This window comes from Magnolia sinica, chromosome 9 (genome assembly GCF_029962835.1).
Source record: "Magnolia sinica isolate HGM2019 chromosome 9, MsV1, whole genome shotgun sequence".
NCBI classification, from domain to species: domain Eukaryota; kingdom Viridiplantae; phylum Streptophyta; class Magnoliopsida; order Magnoliales; family Magnoliaceae; genus Magnolia; species Magnolia sinica.
The window spans coordinates 71,449,562-71,472,285 of record NC_080581.1 but is presented as its reverse complement, the minus strand read 5'-3'; the positions used below and the strand labels follow the sequence as shown (position 1 = coordinate 71,472,285).

At 40.0% G+C, this 22,724-nt stretch overlaps 1 protein-coding gene across 1 annotated transcript; it reads right to left on the bottom strand.

The window, feature by feature from the left end:
• Window positions 1–11,959: 11,959 nt before the first annotated feature.
• LOC131255106 (mitogen-activated protein kinase kinase kinase 20-like) lies at window positions 11,960–18,910 on the bottom strand. The gene is made up of 2 exons (XM_058255799.1): window positions 18,778–18,910; window positions 11,960–12,789 (listed from the first exon to the last, which is right to left on the bottom strand). Exons 1-2 carry the CDS (start codon window positions 18,908–18,910, stop codon window positions 11,960–11,962), a joined length of 963 nt encoding a protein of 320 aa, XP_058111782.1.
• Window positions 18,911–22,724: the final 3,814 nt, after the last annotated feature.

The following is a 22,724-nucleotide window of genomic DNA, read 5'->3' as shown; positions in this document are numbered from 1 at the left end:
GCCCATTAAAGTTCCACATGTCAAAACATACTCTTTTTCTTCTATAATTGGGTCCCCATGCTGAGCGGATTAAGCTTTAGGGATAACATGTTAGTGGGTGTTACATTTACTATGGGGCCCTCCTTTATGATGTGTTGTATATCCACCCTTTCTATCTGATTTTAGAGCGATTCAAATCTCGTGCGGACGATACCACAGGGAACAGAGATGATTGAACGCCCACCATTAAAAGCTTCCGAGGGCCTACCTTAAGCAGATCTGTAATGTTTATTTGCCATTTAACCCCTTGATAAGGTCAAACAGGCATGGATAAAGGGAAGATACAAAGATCAACTTGAAACAAAACTTTATGGCTTTAACAAAATTTAATGGTCATTCACTACTTTTTTCAATGGTGTGGTCCAACAAAGATTTGGATCAACTTAAGTTTTGGAATAAAGTCGTAAAATGAGTGGAAACAGTGGATGGGTGGCATGGATATGCAATACATTAATCAAGATAGGCATTACACAGTAAGGATAGCAGCCACTAGGGAGTAACACCTAATATGCTCCCAATTTTAGGGCATCCTTTCCCGTTTTGGTGGTGCAAGGATTATGTGAGACCCATCAGACCCACCCAAGTGCATGTGTTTTGGCTATGCTAGCAATCCATTTTACCAACTTATTTTAGTACATGATTGCAAAATTGAACAATGTCTTTTCTCGAGTGGACCACACCACAGAAGCTAACTTTGAAAAATTCTCAAGGCCTTTGAAGTTTTGGATCAAAATGATATTTGTGTATTCCCTTTATCAGGGTATTTATGACCTTACGAACATGTTAGATGGTAAATAAACATCATAGTGGGCCCTAAGAAGGTTTCAAATGTGGGCATATTGTTCCACGACTTTCTGTGAGGTGGTCCACTCGTGCTTTGGATTTGCCTCGTTTATGGCTCGTGCCCTTATTTACACTCATTTTTACATGGACCAATGACATACCGTCATGTGTTGGCACTACGTGTTAAATATTGAACGATATCTTACTCGTGTATCGAGAGCATTGTTCACACTTGATCCAGTGCGGTCAAATTGAATTGTCCAAAAGGTGCCATGTAATTAGGTCATATGTGGTGTAGATCAAACTTAAGAGGAAGAGTTATAAATATGCACATGATAAAGTATTAAATGCTAGAGTTCTATCAAAAGTATCATCCGCAAAAGCTAAGAGTCTTATTAAAGCAAGTGTCTTTCTCTCTCAGCATTAAATGTCAAAATTCTATCAAACCACGTCTTTATCTAGCATTAAATGTTATAGTAATACTAAAAGTACTTTCTATGGATACCAAAGCCAAGTTACGTAACGACTTTAATTAGCAACCTTCATATACAGGAGTCCGGTAACATAGGATTTCAGCCAATGCACGATCCGAATAAGTGAGAGTCTCTCTTGTATGCGTGACCATATACAATATGCTACACTAGCGTGTAAGAATCAATAAGAATTCCATAGCCAATCATCCAAATATTTCACAATGCTGAAGACTTCACAAGGCTACTGAGCCTCGCATCAAACACAAACCTATCTTCCTTACATTACATTTATATTTTTGCTTATTCTAACATAAGATAAGCCTAGTCTTAGCATATATATTCTTTATATTTCATCAAAGGATGAGGATTACGGAGCATACTCGAGGGCATCGATCCTATACATACAACGAATAATCCCAAAGACCCCTCTTAGTAGAAAATGAAGAATGGGAAATTTATTACATGGATTTTAGATTGGTTGATAGAACTATTATTACCAGCCTCACTCCTCATCAGACAACCAAGGCAATGTGAGATCATTTAAAAATGATCTATCAACTGAGCAATGATGCTCGGTTGTTTCGACTAGAGCAAGACTTGCCTAAAATCACACAAGCTGATTGGACAATACAATTGTGACTATTTGGACTGAGATGTCAATGGTGGATCATGAGTTTCTAACAAATGATGTCAACATCTTTTCAGAACATGCGTGAGTGCATTCATGTTCGATAATTTCTTATGAAACTACGCCACGAGTTTGAACATTGTCGAGTGGTTTTACTCAACCGCAGTCCACTTTCCGCCATGACTGTTGTTATGTTTGACTTATTGGCAGAAGAACAGTGTATAATGCCCCAAAATTCGGCAGCCTAGTACAGAGACCCCAATGCTGAGTTCTCCGGTGTTAACTAAATGAACATGCACGTGTGATCTCATTCAAATTTACATTCACTTCACACGTGAGCAATCAGAGTAACACAATTCAAATTGCAGATCAAATGTGAGATAAAAATAACAAAAATCAATAAATATAGGACCAACAGTCATAATACATTTTAAAAGTGATGTGTATTCAAATGGAGATTATACAAATCAAACTATACATACATAAGATGATTAAAGTGCAAAGTTTTAAGTTTTCGCTCTATCCTCTAAAACATAGTGACAACGGCACAATCCAATCTTTGTCTACCCATACAAGGTCTCACTAGTACCTGCATTAATAATATTGCCTAGTTGGTGTTTTAAAACACTAACCCAGGTGGGAGTGAGTAGCTAACTCAGTAGTTTCATTAGTTCTAAGTTACACAGGTTATTAAGCCAACTAGTGCATATAATAATATAACAAGAATTCAAACAATTCATAAATACTCTTATTAAATGCACAAATGAGATTATAAAATGATGTATACACCTTACAATCTAAGACTCGCTCACAAGCGACTTTAATGCCTATTTCGCGAATGCCAACACTCCCTTATGAGCGACTTCAATGCCCATTTCGCAAATGTCAACACTCCCTCACAAGCGACTCAAACGCTAAATCGCAATTTATCCTATAGTATATATGATTACCCAAGTGATTATTGATTATAATTCATACAACAGAATGGCAAAGTTATGATACCGATGTTATATCATGGGTCCTTATTTGGATCATGTGTCTCATTGCGGCACGTAGTGGCTACTCATCAGTGTCCCTTGATCCAAATTTATGTATTACCAGTTTACCTCACAAATCAACTATTCTAAAAGTATGACACGATATCCAAAGGTGTGAGGATCACCCTGGCATGGGTCGTCACCCAAACAGCAAGTATGATCACTTGGTTCTAAGGTGCAAGCTTGTCACATAAAACTAAATCGCTAATTCCATTCACGTCCGGGTCGTTCGAACGGTACTCTGACACGGAACTATCGGTCGAGTAATTTGACGGGAGCCGTTCGAACAATGATCTATCACCTCTATTAGTACTCACTAGTCACTACGGGGAGGCTCGTCACCTCAGTATAGGCCGACAGATCAGACACGGTGTCCTATACTACCATACCCAGCTCATGAGTATTAGTGGGATCGTATCGCACTAACGGTCATGAATGAACTCATCCATTAGGAACGAGATATCCTAAATTCAATTTGGTTGTGTCATACATTGTGAACATACACGATCAATTAGCTAGTAGACTAATTTGATTGACCTGAGAGATCCCCGATGCAACCGGAATTGGGTGCAAGCATTCCGTGTAGTTCAGCTACTGTCGGTTATCCGTATTCAACCTGGGTCGATCGAACAAGCCCTAGGGTGGCTATCCTAACTCAGGGCACCCCTTTAGTTCAGGTGGTTAGCCAATTGACCCAACATCGTAGCAATCTTAATTATCATTATAAACTAAATACTATATTATGCAACTATAGTATACGTTCCACTACACAACCATTTAGGCATTTCATTGAACATGTAAGCATCCATACGGTACTATGTTCACTAACGCATTAAATCAAATATGTGAGTATACATAAAGTAATACAATCACTTAAGCATTAAATCAAGCATGTGAGCATCGACAAAGCAACACATTTCACCACTTAGACATTTAATCAAATATGTGAGCATCCATATCCAATTAATAGATTATAGGAAAAAAATAAAATATTAGCATATTAACATGTACAAATTCATCTACAAGCAACTAATAATTGACTGAGACACTAAATGGTCGATAAAAGATAACCTAGAGATAATGGTCTACACATTTGTAATGATTCGCCCAACTCAAAGCGCTCATAGATTAGGGTTATAGGAAAAATCCACCAAAGCCTAAACAATTATACAAACCATTATAAGGACTAAAAAATCTATCTCAAAAGACTATATTAGAGCACAAGCGGCAAAGTGGCTATAGAGGGGGATGAGAGGGTGGAGGTTCACCAATCCTCACATCCCAAGCTCTCTCTCTCTCTCTCTCTCTCTCTCTCTCTCTCTCTCTCTTCTTCTATGGAAAAATCGGATGGGGTAAGGAATGCCCCTAAAATCTTTATTTATAAGACCAGAATTAGTGCCAATGGCCTCAAGGGCTAAGTTTTTGTTATACTAGCCCTAGGGGAAGGTGTTTCCAACCTTTGGGGGCCACCATGGGGCGTAGGAGTCAACACCCACCGTAGGATAGTTGGCTCCATTAATGCTTTACTCATGGACATGGTTGGCCCGCCATTTGGATGCACCGATCGACAAGTATGATCAGAAGTCAGTTCAACAGTCATGACCATCAATCGGGCCCACGACTATACGAATCTGTGTATGACATTACTCTATGTTATTGTCCTAAAATTGGTAATGATCCAATGGCCCAAAAGCCACAGCTTGGGCAGAGACTCGGAACAGAGAATTAACTTAAGTTCTTGATTAATTTTAGGAATATTTACACATCTCATGCACTGATCTTGTAAGTCCAAGTTGTGCGATTTGAGACATAATCTTGGCTCAATGTCTCACGATGGACGTCAAGCCCACTAAGAGAAACGTCTTTCTATAGTCTTGGGTTTACTGGCCCACTAATGAGTGATTTAGAACTTCTTTAGATAATCAAGACATTTCCAGAATGAATTTGGGAGCTATATTTCTTGTGTACAATGGTTAGGGTTTAGATTAGCTAAGTTCATAGTATGGCCTATTTACAACTAGCAAAAATGGCAATTCGATCAGAATCATCATAAACCATTGATTCTTAGTCTAAAAGGATAATTGGGTCAGTTTGGTTTGTTAGTTAAGATCCGACCCCTAGTTATATCACCTTTTGGTGGGCCTTTATTTCGATGCGGTTGTCTTGATTAACCAGTAATATGTTAAATAGATTTGGGCCCTATGTGAACAAATCACTAGGCTAAACTTGATGTTTAAGTGATCGGGCAGATTCATTGGCTTTCTATGGTTGATTAATTGGATTTATGCGGTGATTTACCGGTACCACGTGCATATAGGATCACCTCGAGCGTTAAGGGTCAATAAGTGATAACGTAAGCTAACTATAGCAAAAAAATTCAAGGATTTTTGAAAATCCATAAAATATCAAAATTCCAGGATATTACACAATGTCTCAAAGCTCTTTTCTAGTTTGCCCTAGATTCCTACACCTTTCAATATAGTTCTTTTGCCATTTACTTTTGCATTAGGAAAACATGACATACCTCATATCAAAAGTAATTCGTGCAAGAAATTTGGTTATCTCATAACGACTTGAAAAGATAGTCCTCTCTGTACGTATTTCAGGATTCGTGGCAATAGCATACATGAATGTAGAAAAAAGAAGAATAATGAATGATGAAAAAGGCTTACTTCATTGCATCTAAGGACTCGTCTACTAATGATTTAGCTACTCCCTCTATTGGTGGACATCTTTCTCCATATATGATCCAATAGATCGTGCAAACCTTATTTGTTGGTGGACTGTCAGGTTCTAACTCCCTGGTCTCCTTGGTATTTTGATTTTGGTGCATCCAAGCACATGACATGTATTGTCTCCTATCCTCACAATGTTTAGTCTTACAAAGATAATTAAGTCGTCCGCACAACACTGACATTGGTTGTGCAGGACCGCGCAATGACCGTTTGATCAAGGTGGTTCAGATGGCTGAGATATTGTGAGAAGTGGGCCCCACAACACGGAGATCGAGGGTTCGCACGTGTGGAGGCCTATAAATACCCCTTCCCTTGTCATTCGGAAAACAACGAAGACGACGAAGAAGATCAAAGCTCTAGAGAAGACAAAGACCTTAAAGGTATTCCGAAGAGAAGGAAGAGGAGAAGAAGAAATGAAGTTCTTCCATTACGTCGTCCCGTGCAACATATTGTTGCGCGTGGATTAATATCAAAGACTTGAAATACTGTTAAAATTATTGGAGCAGGCCAACTTTTCTTCAATTCAGAGCCATGGTTATGAGTTGAAGAAGAAAATACAAGATGATCACATCCATACAATATTCCTCTCAATGAGATGAACAAATCACAAGCCAAAAAGTTACCACTTTCGATATTCAAATTTGTACTTTTTATATTCTATCTTAGAATCAAGGGAAACAGAAGGATGTAAATGAATTCAAAATAAATAAACTTGATGATTACTCTATATGTTCTTTCTTGATTATGATTGAATAAGATAATTCCCAAATCAAATACCTTTCGTTTCTTGTTGAAACACGTTCCTAAATCATTTAGAAACGGTTTTTAATAGTGGCATCACAAAAAATTAGGAACGGTTGAAAACTGTCACAAATTCTCAATTTATGAACTGTTTTGAAGTCTTTAAATTTTAAATTTAGGAACAGTTGAAAACCATCGCAAAATTTCAATTTAGGAACAATATTTTTTCAACTGCTTGATTTTGACATAGAGCCCCAAAAGGTTTTATGCATGAAAGTAAACATACAAAACCTGATTAGTACATTCGCAATAACCTAGAATTTTTTTTTAACATGAACCATTAAGACAAAAACCCAAATATGTAAACAAAAATGCTATAAACGTATATATTAGAGAAAATCACAAGATCTATCATAATGAATACTATGAAAGTGAACAAATAAATATTATAGTACAAGAAAAAGAACACCTCAATATTGTAACACATCATGGAGGTTGCTTACCAGTAGCATTTCCGGAGACATGCCTCGAAGCCATCAACTTGGAACTGTCTGCACATCGTCAACAAAAGACCCTGCCAAAACAAAATCTAAACCTGGGTTTGTGATCAATTCTGCAGTCCTGAACAGTACCAATCCATTAAATTACTATGAAAAGATGTATATGAACAACTAAGAAAAGAAATTCCATCTAAAATTTTTAATGACAGAAAAGCAGGGCATTCTTAGCAGCAAATCACGTCAATGCTCCAAAATTAGAGTACATATTGCATATGGCATGTATCAATCTGTGAATCTGCCAATTGAGTTTTAAACTCTTTCAGCAATTTGAATTTTTTAAAAACATATTTGGCACATGCAAGTGGTCATGGGCTGTGTCGGCTGCTCATTGTCACATAAATTGTCATTTGGGTTGGGCTTGGGCAATGCTTTGAATTCTTTTTTGGACATGGGCTGGGTTTGTGCTTGCATAAAACATAACAATAACAGATTGTTAGTAAATCACCTGGGTTTGTCCTTCTCTTGTTATATGGTACCATTTTATATTGAAAGGTGTACAAGAACAACTGATCCTCCTAAGGCATTCCAAAGCTTGAAACTAACCTTGCAGTGAAACTACGGGCTATTAAGTTCACTTCCTCAGAGAATGAGAATATCCGTTAAGTCCCCAACTCAACTCCTGCAATTCCTTCTAAAAGCTCAAGAAGTCAATCATTAATAGTAACTACTTGGGTAAGAGGAACAAGATCATGGCTAACCATATTCTATATTAGCACTGCATGGTGGAAGCCCTTTTGGTATCCTGTTGTTACCAAAAATTAAAAAAATGAAGCGTTTCTAGTAAAGATCAATTCTGGTTCTTGCAATGAGTAAATCTTGATTCATTGTCAGTTTCCACCATCCACCTTACATGTGGCTGTGTGGACAGTTGATCTAGACTGGCCATCTCGTGGGTGCCATCTTGCATGGCCCATTCAGACAATCCTACTTGTTCAATATGTGGCCTTCAAACAGATAGGTCCAAAAACCTGGCTGGCTTCTTGTATAGATGGATTTGTACATATAAAAATCATCTAATTCCTCACAAACTTGACCGATTTCTTTATGGGCCAGCCGAGTGACAAAACTTAGTTTGATCATCATATTGGCAAATAAACTGGGAAGAAAAACCTAAATAGGTAAGACATGATAAAATGTCTTCTAAAAAAAATAAAAATAAAATAAAAATAAAAAAAATAAAAGAAGAAGAAGAAGAAGAAGAAAGGATTCCCGACCCTCTACTCCATCAATGACTTGTGTTGATAATCACCATGTGATGCACCTAATCAGTTTCTATCATAAGACAATCATAGATTCCACGAACACCCATGCTAATGTGCGCCAATACAAAAGAAGATCAAGTGATCAACCTTGGCCCACCCCACCATCTCGATTGGGGCTTCAGCTTAAAGGCCCACATGCTCAGATGGGCATGCGTTGGCCATGCATAGAGGCCTGATCTGGACCAAGATGCTTAATAAGCAGGACAGGCTGAGCATGGGTATTTAGCTGATGGTTTTTGCTTGTACATGCTAGGTGTGGTCCATCTTTGCTGATCATCCATTATTAAATAATTGAAATTTCTAACAGTTTGATCTGGTTTCTAAGGAAATCACATGATCCCAAAGAGCAGACGACGAGCGCATCCCATTCGTTTCAGTGAGGGGATATGATCCTCAATCCCAAGATACATGCATCATCTTGAGTTCTCTTTTTGAAAAAGTGGGACCCAATGTTCAGTAGTTCAGATTACAGGCCAAATGGGGCCACCATAGATGGACCATGATCCAAAAATTCCCTCAACAGAACAATCCCAACTTATCATTAATCTGCAAATGCATGGTTAAGAGAAGAACAACAGAAAAGGCCCACGATCAACTCTAAAGAAAAGATGCCTAAGATTGAGATAGCTAGGCTCTTCAAACCTAGAAGTTTTTGGGTCATTGAAGATTTTTGGTGCACCCATCATATAAAGAGTTTAGACCAGGAATCATGGATCACACTAGTACAAACCAGAAACACTGATACAATGCATACACTCAGGTCGAGGATTAAATAATACTTGTTCAAATAATGCCCTTCGATCAAACTTATTTGAGCTGCAGAAATCCACAGCCAAAGCAACATAGAGCAAACATTCAGAATTCCTCATTTGAACAAATAAGAGGATCATAAACTAAGAACAGCAGAAAAGCTCGCATATCAGAAGTAGATGGATAAGCTCAACTATATCAGTAAGATGAGATCTAAGCTTACAAAAAGAACACAGAATCCTGCATTGATTTAGACATGTGGCCAAAAAAAAAAGGTGTAGACAAATATACAAGAAATCATCAGTGGTTTCCTCACAACAAATTTTATATGGTCAGGATTGCCCACTCACATAAAATCTGGTCTATGGCCCATTTATGGAGCTTTATGATGAATGAATTTGGATCATAATGCACAAGAAACATGTATGGCACCAAACTGGGAGAGAAATTTGACAGCTTGTAGAGAATATTTTCTGTAATTTTTCGTATTTCATTGTACAAAGATGGAAGGCTACATATAGCAGTCCGGTATGGCCTGTATTAGGCTATGTGTATATTACACCTCTAATTAGGGGATTACAGCTAGGGATTACAGCCACCATTTACTCCTACAATCTCTCTAATATACAACTCACGCCAACACTCCCTCTCAAGTTGGTGCGTATAGATCTCTAATGCCCAACTTGTCAAGTGAGTTGTGGAAGTTCTTGCTACACACGGCTTTGGTAAGAATATTTGCCAATTGATCTTTGGACTTGACGAACGGGAATCGGATTATCTTGGCTTCAAGGTTCTCTTTGATAAAATGCCGATCTACCTCCACATGTTTGTAGTAATTAGTCACATGGAAAAGCAAGAAGCAGAGCATTGTGGGTTGTTTGTACAAAAGCCGAATATTGTCCAATGGTTCACACTACCTGCAAACCAGTTTGGCTGAGGAAATTTATGCCCGAGGTTGGTTTCTCCATTCTAAAAGGCCTATGGAACTATTTTGTGACAGTCAAGCTGCTAATCATATTTCCTCTAGTCCTGTATTTGATGAGCTAAGATAACATGTAGAGGTGGATTCTCATTATATATTACTTTTGAATAGGACCCTTGAATGTTGAATTTGTTAGAGAGACAAAGTATCTTTTCTTCATTCTTGGTAGGTGTTGAGGTGCATTATTGAGTTAAATTGGAATAATTCAATTCAGTAGAGTAGAATGACCTAGGCCGGGCCAGCCCCACTCCAATCATGGTGAAGGGCCAGCCCTCGAATAACAAGTAGTTCATTTCAAGCCAAACATCTATACATTCGTTTCCTGTATAATTAATGTAATTATCACTACTCCCTCCAACTGAGCATCTAAACAGTCGTCTTATGTTGAGAGATAGATGTCTTTCATTTCATTGGGTAATTCTGATATGAGGGATTATTTAGTGCATGGTACAGTGGGGGTACAAGTGAGTCCATGGTGGGAAATCACTGAAACATTGTCCTCACTTATACAAACTGAAAACCAGAAAACATTGAGTAAAAATCTGGTGCTTTTATTCATTTTACAGTGTAAGACATCATTCAAACATGTGGATCTTCAAACTGGTGGGATCTTTTGCACCTCGTGGGATGGAGCTAGAATTACCACCCAACAAGAACTTCTACACGGAGCTAGAATTACCATCCTAACACATGCATGGAACATTTGAACATGCAACAGGAAGGCCTTAACATGTAGATGACCCTGCCTAAGAAACAGGACAGTCTACTCATTGGACGAGCTGCACCTGTATTTAAATGTGGACCATGAGGAATTTTTCAAACAATGTTCACTGTTTTCATACATGTTCTTTTCCTTCTTTCTGATCTTGATTGTTTGAATATTCAGGAACTAAGACCAACCCCATGCACCTTTTCTCCATGCAAATGATGAACCAACAATCGGTTATCGGTTGAAGCACGAATATTAAAGCTCTTTTGAACATATAGATACTCCCTATAAATTGAAACACATTGCTCATAAATAAGAAGGGCCATTCCAACATTGAAACAAAATAACAAAAACTAGAGAGGTGTTTCTCCCAATGAGTAGAATGAGCTGACTCATTGGTCAAGTCATCTAAATGGTCATGGTTCAGTGCAGGTTCAGTTTGCAGTTTGGGATTCTTGAGGTGCTTAATGAATCCAATTTACTGAGCTTGGTTTGTAGTATTGATTTGCTAAGCTTGCGCACTTTGTTAGTCATTTTGTGAATCTAGTTTGTTAAGTTTGTGACTATAATTACGGGTATTGTGTACAGGTCATCTCGAATCCGACTTACGATCCTTCAAAAGAATTCGAACCATGCAATCTCAAATAAGAAAGAAAATTGTACCCAATTTAAGGACTGACAGACAAGGCAACTATGAAGATCCTTAGAATGAGGCATTTGCCCATTCAATTCGCTCAATCTAGTGAAAATGGTGAACCGTTTGCAGCGATCTGAGCATCAATTTGATTAACGAAGTCCAGCATGATCAGCAAATGATACGTTGTAAGAAACAGTTATAACAGAAGTGGGATTACTTGATTATAGGCCCGAGGCAATGGTTTCCAGTTCGTAACTTGCACAAACAGGGAACTTCGTTATGTTCCAACCTATTGGCTGTTGGGGCTAACAGTGGATAGAACATACCCCCAGAACCTCCTTGACTGGGCAATCCTAACTTAACCATGGGACCCACTTGTACAAATTGAAGCCTGAAATTGTTATACACTGCAGATTGAAATCCTGCTATTGACCAAATAGAGAATCATAGCTAGTTTATTCTGGAATGGAAACAACTAGAAAACTGAATAATTGCTTGTATTTTCATTGAGTATAGCTATTTAATTACAGAGGTGAATACATCCTTCCTAATATAACCATTGTTGGTCATATATAGACACAAAGAAAGGGGAGAAAAACACTACAAAGAATGCATCTTCATCTTTAAATAGCCAGCTTAGACGGTATAAGCAAATGAGGTACCCATAGACATGGGGGCAAATAATCCTTCAAATCTTTCTCTGTTGGGGGCATCAAACTTGTGTGAGCAGACAACATCTCATTTCTTACGAAATCATTCACGATAAATGCATGATTTAGTAACATCTTAGCTGTCCATCTCTTTTTGGGATCCTTAATAAAACACCGACTCAGGAAGTCCTTCCCCTCCTCGGACAAGCACTCAGGAATCTCCGGCAACCTCTTAGTGAATCCAATCTGAAATAGAAGATTGCAGGTATCGGCATTAATCAGGCATTCCCATGCCGTCTTCCTCACCGCCATCTCGACGACCACACACCCTAGTGCCCAGATATCTACAGGTGGGTCGTACTCACTCCAGCCCACAGATTCGGGAGAGACGTAAAGGGGCGTGCCACGGACGTGATATTCACCATACACCGACACTCCGGCCTTCTTCGACAGCCCAAAATCAGCAATCTTGATTTCTGAAGAAGAGCAGACGAGAAGATTCTGTGGCTTGATGTCGCAATGCACGTATCCTCTTTCGTGAATGTAATTGAGGCCGAGGAGAATCGACTTTGTGTAGCTTCGGACGTTGGATTCTGGCAATCCATGAGGTGTGGCATTGATTACGTCGGCTAGCGTGCCGCCAGGGATGTACTCAAGGAATAGGTTGTAGATGATCAGTTCATTTTCAATAGTGAGGTCATTGCCGAGGCAGCGGACGATTCGGGGGCAACCTTGTAATTCAAAGAGAATCTTCATCTCTTTTTGAAGGGAAGATGATTTTGAAAAAAGGGAGGATTTAACGGCTACATGAACAGGGGTTTTAGAACAGGGTTTTGTGAATACAGAGGCTAGACTCACCGTTCCATAACTACCCTTCCCCAGCATTCGTCCTCTCTCCCACACCACCATCTCTCTCTCTCTCTCTCTCTCTCTCTCTTTCTCCTTCTTGCTTTCTCTCGCTATGGTTTTCTCTGTAATCTTTGGTAATTTTTGAAAATGCGTCTTTTTCGGATGGTTTCCTTAAAAAGGCCGACGCACGCGGCTTCGGTTCTACGCGACGCGGATTTCCTGCGGAAGCCTTTCGCAGTAATTCCTGCGCTGTAAACCTAGGTGGGGCCCAATGTGATGTTTGTGATAAATCCATCCCGTCCATCCGTTTTTTGAGCTCATTTTAGATAAAATATAAAAAATAAACCGTATCCAATACTCAAATGTGACTCAAAAGAGAGGATTCAACGTACACAGTTGAAATATTCGTGGGGTCATAAAATTTTTGAATCAGGATAATATTTGTTTTCTCAGTTGATCCCAGTAGGAATGATTCTATAAACGGTATGGATTACGCTATGAACGGTATGGATGGGATGTGATATCAACGGTGGGAATTTCCCTACCCATCTTTTCCTTTTGTGCGGCCCACTTGAGACTTGGATCCTATTCGATTTTAGTGTCATGCTCTAAAATGATCTCAAAAAACGGATGGACGGAGTGGATTTCCTAAAAACATCACGATGGACCCACTAAGTTTACAGCGCGGGAACTTATTGCGAAAGGCTTCCGCAGGAAATCCGCGTCCGGTTCTACGCCCGCACGTTCCGAGCTCGGCACGGGCAGGAAGAAATCGGATTGCGTACTGAGTTACTCAGTACGCTCTTATCGTACTGAGTAAACTCTGTTGGGCCCACTGTGAATTCACGTGGTTTATCCACGCCGTCCATCCGTTTTTCCAGATCATTTTAAGCGTTGAGATCAAAATTGAAGTATAGAAAAAGCTCAAGTAGACCATACCTCAGGAAACAGTGTAAGTATTGATTTCTACCGTTGAAGCCTTTCTAAGGCCCCAGTGATGTTTATTTGTCATCCAAACTTATCATAAGATCACACGGACATGGATGAAGGGAAATCACAAATATCAGCTTGATCTAAAACTTCCGTAGCCCCCTAAGAACTTTTTACTGGTAGACTTCAATTCACACCATTTCGGGTGGTGTGGTCCACTTGAAATTTGGATATACTTAATATTTGGGTTAGACTCATAAATTTATATGATAAAACAGATGGACGGAGTTGATACAATGCATGAATGACGGTGGGACCCACAGCGTTTACTCAGTACGCTTGCAATCCCCTTCCGGGCAGGAAACTGATGGGCCACCGTTATGTATGGGTTTTATCTATACCATCCATCCATTTTTAAATATCGTTTTAAGTTTTAATACCGAAAATGAGGCAGATGAAATGGAGAAGAGGCAGTGATAAGTGATAACCATACTGTGGCTGCTCTATGTGGTGGGGCCCACTTGAGCTTTGGATCTGCTCCATTCTTTGTCTCATGCCTGAAAATGATCTCTCCAAATGGATGGATGGTGTGGATACAACACATACATCATGGTGGGGCCCACAAAACCTGGTGACATCACTTCAGTAGCAGAGAGTAGCGACTGAAGTCGTTAGTAGCTAATCCGCGTCCGTGAAACATGGCCCAACCCATCCTCAGCCTATTGCCTTCCCCAGTTCTGGTCAGTAAGTCGGGACTTGTTAATCTCACAACAAGTCGATTGGCGAGCATTTTTATTACAAACAAGTTGATCTCACAAGTTGGCTGTAGCCACACTCTGAGATACGATATACCAGATTCTAACCAGACAGACATTCTTTTGAGTGACCAGATATAAAAAGGTAACAACAAAGACTATTAGGGCCCGTTTGGCCGGGAGGATTGGGAGGGATTGAATGGTATTAGGGTGGATGGCATGGATTTCTAGGTAATGATGATGTTGTCAGTGGATTGTCTGGAGATCCATGGGATTGCAATATCCCTGGATTGCTATATCCAATCTGTTTGGCGCGCCCGGCCAATCCTGGGATTAAACCTTCTCATCCCTTCCAATCCCTCAAACCAAACACGTCCCAGGCAAATTTGAAAGGATTAGGTTGGATTGGATGAGATTTAAAGGTAATGATGGTGTTGTCAGTGGATTGTCTTAAGATCCATGGGATTGGGATCAGATCACCGACTCTGTTTGGCACGCCAGGCCAATCCCAGGATTTGACTTTCAATCCCTTCCAATACCAGCCAAGCCCTTCCAATCCGACCGGCCAAATGGGCCCTTAGTGTTTCTTCAGATGAGTAGAATGACATGACTTTTGGGCCAACTCATCTCTATGTAGGGCCCCCCATGATGATAGATGGTGTAGATGTCACACAGATTTCATGATCATTGTTCAGTTCAGTTCATGTTCATTTTCCAAATCTGATTTGTTAAGTTTACAAACTGCACTAGATTTCATTACATATCTTGAGTTCAAGTCATCTCGACTCCAACCTTTGACCCTTCTTATGAAATGAAGGCATGCGAGCATGGGTAAACTGACATGATGAACTTTGGAGTTTTTAGCATGGGTAATCTGCCAATTCGATTCGCTCAATCTAGTACAAACGGTAAACTGTTTGCAGGAACTATTCGTGGGAAATTTGCCAATCTAGTGCAAGTGGTGAACTATTTTGATGGCTACAATCTTCATATTTAGGAGATTTTTGGGTCCATCAGATCAACGGTCTAGATAGAAATTAGCAACAGGAGAAAAAAATCTCCAGGATTGACTGTTGGCACCCCAAGAAGTTGATGCCAGGTTGTTAGAAATAATTAAACCGAGGATATGCAAAATATAGTAGGGCTTTTAATATGTAGTTTTTACAAATGGGACCCATGGTTTTAGGCTATTGTCTGTTGGAATCAACAGTAGACAGATCATGCCCCAAAATCTCCTTGATCAGGTGATCTGAACTCTCAAGTAGTGGAATGCAAATAGACATTCAAAATGAGAAAGATATGGTGAAAGTTCAACTTGAAAAGGGCCGTAGGATTGGTGGCCAGTATCTCAAAAAATAGTGTTAAACAATGGGACCCACTGATCTACTGAGTAAATGAAGCATATCCTCAGGCCAAGCAATGTGGGAATTGCATTTTATGGCATAGAGGTCCCCTCTACAAATAAAAAAAAATGATCCCACCTCCATTCTGCTTGTTTCCTGTATAATTAATTAAATTATCATTCACCACCTGAGCATCCAAACAATAGTTAACAATAGTTTTGTATAGAGAGAGGGAGGGAGGGAGCATCCAAACAATAGTTTTGTATAGAGAGAGGGAGGGAGTCCTTTCATTTCATTGGGTAAAAACCTGATTATCCTTGGGCCATTGGTATCACCTGGCATGAGGGATTATACAACACATGGTACAGTTCGGGGGGGGGGGGGAGTACACAAGTGAGTCCTATGGTGGAGAGATCAAGACCATTGGTATCATCTGATCAAGGAGAATTTTGGGCATTGTCCATCCACTCTGGTGCACAACAGATAATCTCTGGATCACAGAACCATGGGCCCCATTTGTTGCACAAACTAAAAACCTGCTTATCCTTGGGCCCGGGATCAAATAAGTACTTTTTTCTGCTTTTTAGTATTCCTAATAACCTTTGGTGGGATGATTTAAAGAGAGAACAGTTCAGACACTTGACTCGACAGGTATTTTATGCTCTATCAATGGACTTATGATTCAGTGATCTAGACAGTTTGTCTGATGCAAAACATGGGTAACCAAAATCTCCCAAATAGGAAAGTTGTTGCCGCTGTTCTAGGGCCTCCTTTAGGTTGGATGTGGAAGGCCTGTGAATTATGACCAACCATCTAATGGGCCCTACTGTTAATGGCTGACAGTAAAAGATGAATTATGTGATCAATGGTTGGAGAATATGCAAAGATTCTTGGATTTTCAGTTTTAAAAAATGGAGCCCATTGTGAAACTAGCCATTCTTCTGCTGGGCCTGCAGTGATGGACCATGCCCAAAAAATCTCCTTGAGAGCAATGACCCTGATCTCTCAATTCGTGGCCTGCAAATAGATAGTCAACAACGGATACTGCACCTGTCCAGAATCAATTGCAAAGGCCCAAGATTGGTGCCCAGGAGCTTCCAGTCTAGAAGATGATGGGCACATAGCTCATCCATGGTGGGAAATCACCGAACATGGGTCTCTCTTATACAAACTGAAAACCAGAGAACACTGAGCACGAGTAGAGATCATGTAATTTCTAGCAGCAGAAATACCTGTTATGACCAGAAAGACTTACAAACCTGTTATTGTAATTTGCAGGAGAGGATGCAGTAAACCATCACAACAGAAAATATTTAGATGAATCCAAGTAAAAATCCAGTGCTTTTATTCATGTTTACAGTGTGTAAGATATCAGTTAAACATGTGGCTCTTCCAACTGGTGGGGTCTTTTGTGCCTCGTGGGCCACCCATGGCAGGATAACTGATCATTAGGTGCAAAGTTCAGATGAATGTCTACATAGCCAATATAGACAACCCAACAACCATGATGTGCACCCACACATTACATAGTTGGTGAAAATGGAATTTGGTTTAAGTTTTTAAGCCACATGCAACTTTTCACAAGCATTTCTACACACAGCCAGAAGTACTACCCTAACACATGCATGGAACATTTGAACATGCAACAGGAAGGCCTCACCTTGTAGATGACCCTGCTTAAGAAACAGGACAGTCCACTCATTGGACGAACTGCACCTGTATTTTGAATGTGGGCCATGACGAATTTTTCATACAATCTTCACTGTTTTCATACATGTTCTTTTCCTTCTTTCTGATCTCATTTGTTTGAATATTCACGAACTAAGACCATCCCATGTTCCTTTTCTCTATGCATATGCTTAACCAACAATTGGGAGAGGCACGGACATTAAAGCTGTTATGAATATTTAGCTACATCAAATATGTTGAAACTCTTTGCTCATGAATAAAGAAAGGCCCTTCCAACATAAAAAACAACAAAAACTAGAGGGAGGTGTTTCTCTCGATGAGTAGATTGACCTGACTCTAGGGCCAAGTCATCTATGTGGTAAGCCCATATGAAAGATGGCTGGGATGTCATGTCACACACAGTTTTCATAGTCATGGTTCAGTTTGCAGTTTGGATTCTTGAGGTGCTTAATGAATCGAATTCACTGAGCTTGGTTCACCATCAGTTTGTTCAGTTTGTAGTATTGATTTACTAAGCTTGTTTACTCTGTTAGTCATTTTGTAGTATTGAATTACTAAACTTGTTCACCATGGGACCCACTTGTACAAATTGAAACTTGAAATTGTTATACCCTGCATATCAAAATCCTGTTATTGACCAAGTAGAGAATCAAAGCTAGTTTATTCTGTAACAGAAACAGCTAGTTTGTGGGTCTTAAATACTAATACAATTTTGAAAAGAAGAAGAAGAAGAAGAAGAAGAAGAAACATAGTTGATACAACAAAAAATCTCAGTAAAATGGTCGTGTTCATTTGATTCATTTACAGTATAAATATAGACACAAAGAAAGGGAAGAAAAACCTACAAAGAATGCATCTCCATATTTACAAACAAATTCACAATCAATGCCTGTCCATCTATACAAAGAAGCCGGTTAATGCTAATCAACCAAAATTCTCCTATGCATGCTCTACTGGATGAGCAAATGAGGCACCCATTGTAGACATGGGCGACACAAGCTTGGGATACTAGACCCATTAGATCCACCTCTAGATATTTCAAAGGATGATTCCGATGAAGAAACCGGCAGTGGTATAAAATCCTCTTCCATACAAACTCCAGAAGAAGGCAATGCATTATGAACAGACAATACTTCATCTCTTATGACATCATTCATAATAAATGGATGATCTAATAACATTTTAGCCGTCCATCTATCATGGGGATCCTTAATAAAACACCGACTCAGGAAGTCCTTCCCCTCCACAGACAAGCACTCAGGAATCTCCGGCAACCTCTTAGTGAATCCAATCTGAAATAGAAGATCGCTGGTATCGCCATTAATCAGGCATTCCCATGCTGTCTTCCTCACCGCCATCTCGACGACCACACACCCTAGTGCCCAGATATCTATAGGTGGGTCGTACTCACTCCAGCCCACAGATTCGGGAGAGAGGTAAAGGGGCGTGCCACGGACGTGATTGTTGCCATACACTGACACTCCGGCCTTCTTCGACAGCCCAAAATCAGCAATCTTGATTTCTGAAGAAGAGCAGACGAGAAGATTCTGTGGCTTGATGTCGCAATGCACATATCCTCTTTCGTGAATGTAATTGAGGCCAAGGAGAATCGACTTTGTGTAGCTTCGGACATTGGATTCTGGCAATCCATGAGGTGTGGCCTTGATTACGTTGGCTAGCGTGCCGCCAGGGATGTACTCAAGGAATAGGTTGTAGATGATCAGTTCATTTTCAACAGTGAGGTCATTGCCGAGGCAGCGGACGATTCAGCGGCAACCTTGTACTTCAAAGAGAATCTTCATCTCTTTTTGAAGGGAAGAAGATTTTGAAAAAAGGGAGGATTTAACGGCTACATAGAGAGGGGTTTTAGAACAGGGTTTTGTGAATACAGAGGCTAGACTCACCGTTCCATAACTACCCTTTCCCAACATCCGTCCTCTCTCCCACACCACCATCCCTCTCTCTCTCTCTCTGCTCTGCTCTCTGAATTTCAGTGGGATTGTTTGAACACCATCCCTCTCTCTCTCTCTCTCTCTCTCTCTCTCTGCTTTGCTCTCTGAATTTTGAAAATAGTTTACCGTTGGGTTTTCGCTTTTCTTCGGAAGGTTTTTTCTTCGTTTTTGGAAAGTGGAACTGCGCTTTCCTTTCCTTTCCCGCGGATTGGGTACTTAACTAGAGACGTACGTTCCTGTCAGGGTCTCTGTGGGGCCCACCGTGAATATTTGTATTATCCAAACCGTCCATTCATTTTGAAAGGTCATTTTAGGTTATTATGCAAACAATGATGCAGATAAAAGGCACTGGTGATTATGATCCCCACCGTTGAAACCTTATCTGGTCCTACTGCAATGTTTATTTGGTATCTAAACTGTTCATAAGGTAGGACCCACCGTGATGTTTGTGATAAATCCACCCCATCCATCCATTTTTTGAGATCATTTTAGGACATAAGATAAAAAATGACTAGGATCTAATACTCAAATGGGTTGAAAACGTGAGTATTGATCGTCCACAGTTGAAATATTCGTGACGCAACAAAAGTTTTGAATCAGGCTAATATTTATGTTTTTTACTTCATCTCAGTAGGAATGACATTACCAACCGTATGGACGGCATGTAAACATCACTTTCAACGGTAGGAATTTCCCTACCTACCTTTTCCTTTAGTGCGGCCCACTTGAGTATTTGATCTGGGTTATTTTTTGTTCCATGTCCTAAAGTAATCTCAAAAAATAGATGGACAGGTAGATTTCTCACAAGCATCGAGGTGTGCCTCATATAAGTTTTGGAACTTCCTGCAGGAGGCTTTAGCTGGAAATCCAGGACTAAAATGATGTGGATCCAAACTCAAGTGAGGAAACGGATTGGCTACTCCCCCTGCCAGCACCTCCGTGGCTGATGGTCAGTGCTCTATGGGCCCCACCATGATGTATGTGTTTCATCCAGTCCGTTCATCCATTTTTTCATATCATTTTATAGCTTGATCCAAAAAATGAGAGGGATATAAATCTCAGATGGGCCACACCACATGAAAACCATAGTGATTGGATATCCACCATTAAAATCCTCCTAAGGCCTGCTGTACTGTTTATTTGACATCCAATCTGTTGATTAGGTCATACAGGCCCAGATGAAGAGAAAAATCAAAGATCATCTTGATCCAAAACATTTATGGCCCCAAAAGGTCATAGAGGCCTAGTGATTGGATAATGTACTACCCCACCTATTGACCGGCAGAGGTTCCAAGGGCCATTGAGGGGCTGCCGTGATGTATGTATTTTATCCACACAGTCCACCCATATTTCCATATCATTTTAGAGTACTGGAACAAAAATAAAGAAGATCTAATTCTTAAGTGGACCACACCACTGGAAGCATCGATGCTAAGGATGCCCACCATTGAATGCATTTTAGGGTCCACAGTATTGTTTATTTACCATCCAACTTGTTGATATGGTCATATACACTTGGATGAAGTCAAACAACAAATATCATCTTAATCCGAAACTTCTGTGGCCCTCAAGAATTTTTCAACAGTAGGAATTTAATCCCCACTTTGTGATTCATTTGAGCCTTGGATATTTTCTTCTTGTGAGTTCATAATCTAAAATGATATGTCACCATGAATGGATGGTGTGGATAAAATTCATACATCAGGTTGGCCCTCTTTCAAAAAGCCTTTGCAGGACGTTGGAAGCTAGGTGGGGCCACCATGATGTTCACGAGAAATTCACATTGTCCATCTGTTTTGTGATTTCATTTTAGCATATGCCACAAAAAATCAGGTACATCCAAAACTTAAAAGACGTCATATGAGAGGGAAAGTAATGGCTATAGTTGAAACCTTCCTGGGCTCCATCTTAGGACCCGTTTGGCCAGTCAGATTGGAAGGGACTCGATGGTATTGGAAGGGATTGAAAGTTAAATCCTGGGATTGGCCGGGCGTGCCAAAAAGAGTCGGTGATCGGATCCCAATCCCATAGATCTTAAGACAATCCACTGGCAACACCATCATTACCTTTAAATCCCATCCAATCTACCCTAATCCGTTCAAATGTGCCTGGGACGTGTTTGGTTCGAGGGATTAGAAGGGATGGGAAGGTTTAATCTCGGGATTGGCCCGGCGTGCCAAACAGACTGGATATAGCAATCCAGGGATATGACAATCCCATGGATCTCAGGACAATCCACTAACAACACCATCATTACCTAGAAATCCATGCCATCCACCCTAATACCAGTCAATCCCTTCCAATCCACCTGGCCAAATGGGCCCTTAGTGTTTATGACAGCTCCAAACCCTTTAAGGCCCTTTTGGCCGGGTGGATTGGAAGGGATCGAATGGTATTAGGGTGGATGGCATGAATTTCTAGGTAATGATGGTGTTGTGGATTGTCTTGAGTTCCATGGGATTGCTATATCGAGTCTGTTTGGCACCCTTGGCCAATCCCTGGATTAAACCTTCTCATCCCTTCCAATCCCTCGAACCAAACATGTTCCAGGCAAATTTGAACGAATTAGGGTGGATTGGATGGAATTTAAAGGTAATGATGGTGTTATCAGTGGATTATCTTAAGATCCATGGGATTGGGATCAGATCACGCAATCTGTTTGGCATGCCCGGCCAATCCTATGATTTAACTTCCAATCCCTTCCAATTTGCCCGGCCAAATGGGCCTTTATTGGTCATTCCCACTCCAATGAATGGAAAATACAAAAAAAATAATAATAAAATAACTGATACATGATCATAGGAGTGTTTTAACTGTGACCGTTCAATCTCACTTTTCATCTCATGTTGCTCACTCGAGTTTTAGATCAACTTGTTTTTTTATGGCATACTCCAAAATTAGCTCTAAAAACGGATGCATGAGTTCAAACTCTCACAAACATACTAATGAGGCCCATCTAACTTTTGAGAAACTTTTTACCAAAGGTGGGAGAGGAAATCCTCCTTAGGACTAAAAAGAAAAAAGAAGAAGATAAAAATAAAAATACATATACAGACTTCCAAATGTCCCTGACTGCATAAAGCATCAATCGAATGTTTTCTGTGTGCAACTTCTATGGCCTACAATATATGTGTATCTATGAATTTTATTCAACCATTTTAGGGTATGAACCCTAATGCAAATCTCAAGTGGACCACAATACAAAGAAGTGGGGATTAAA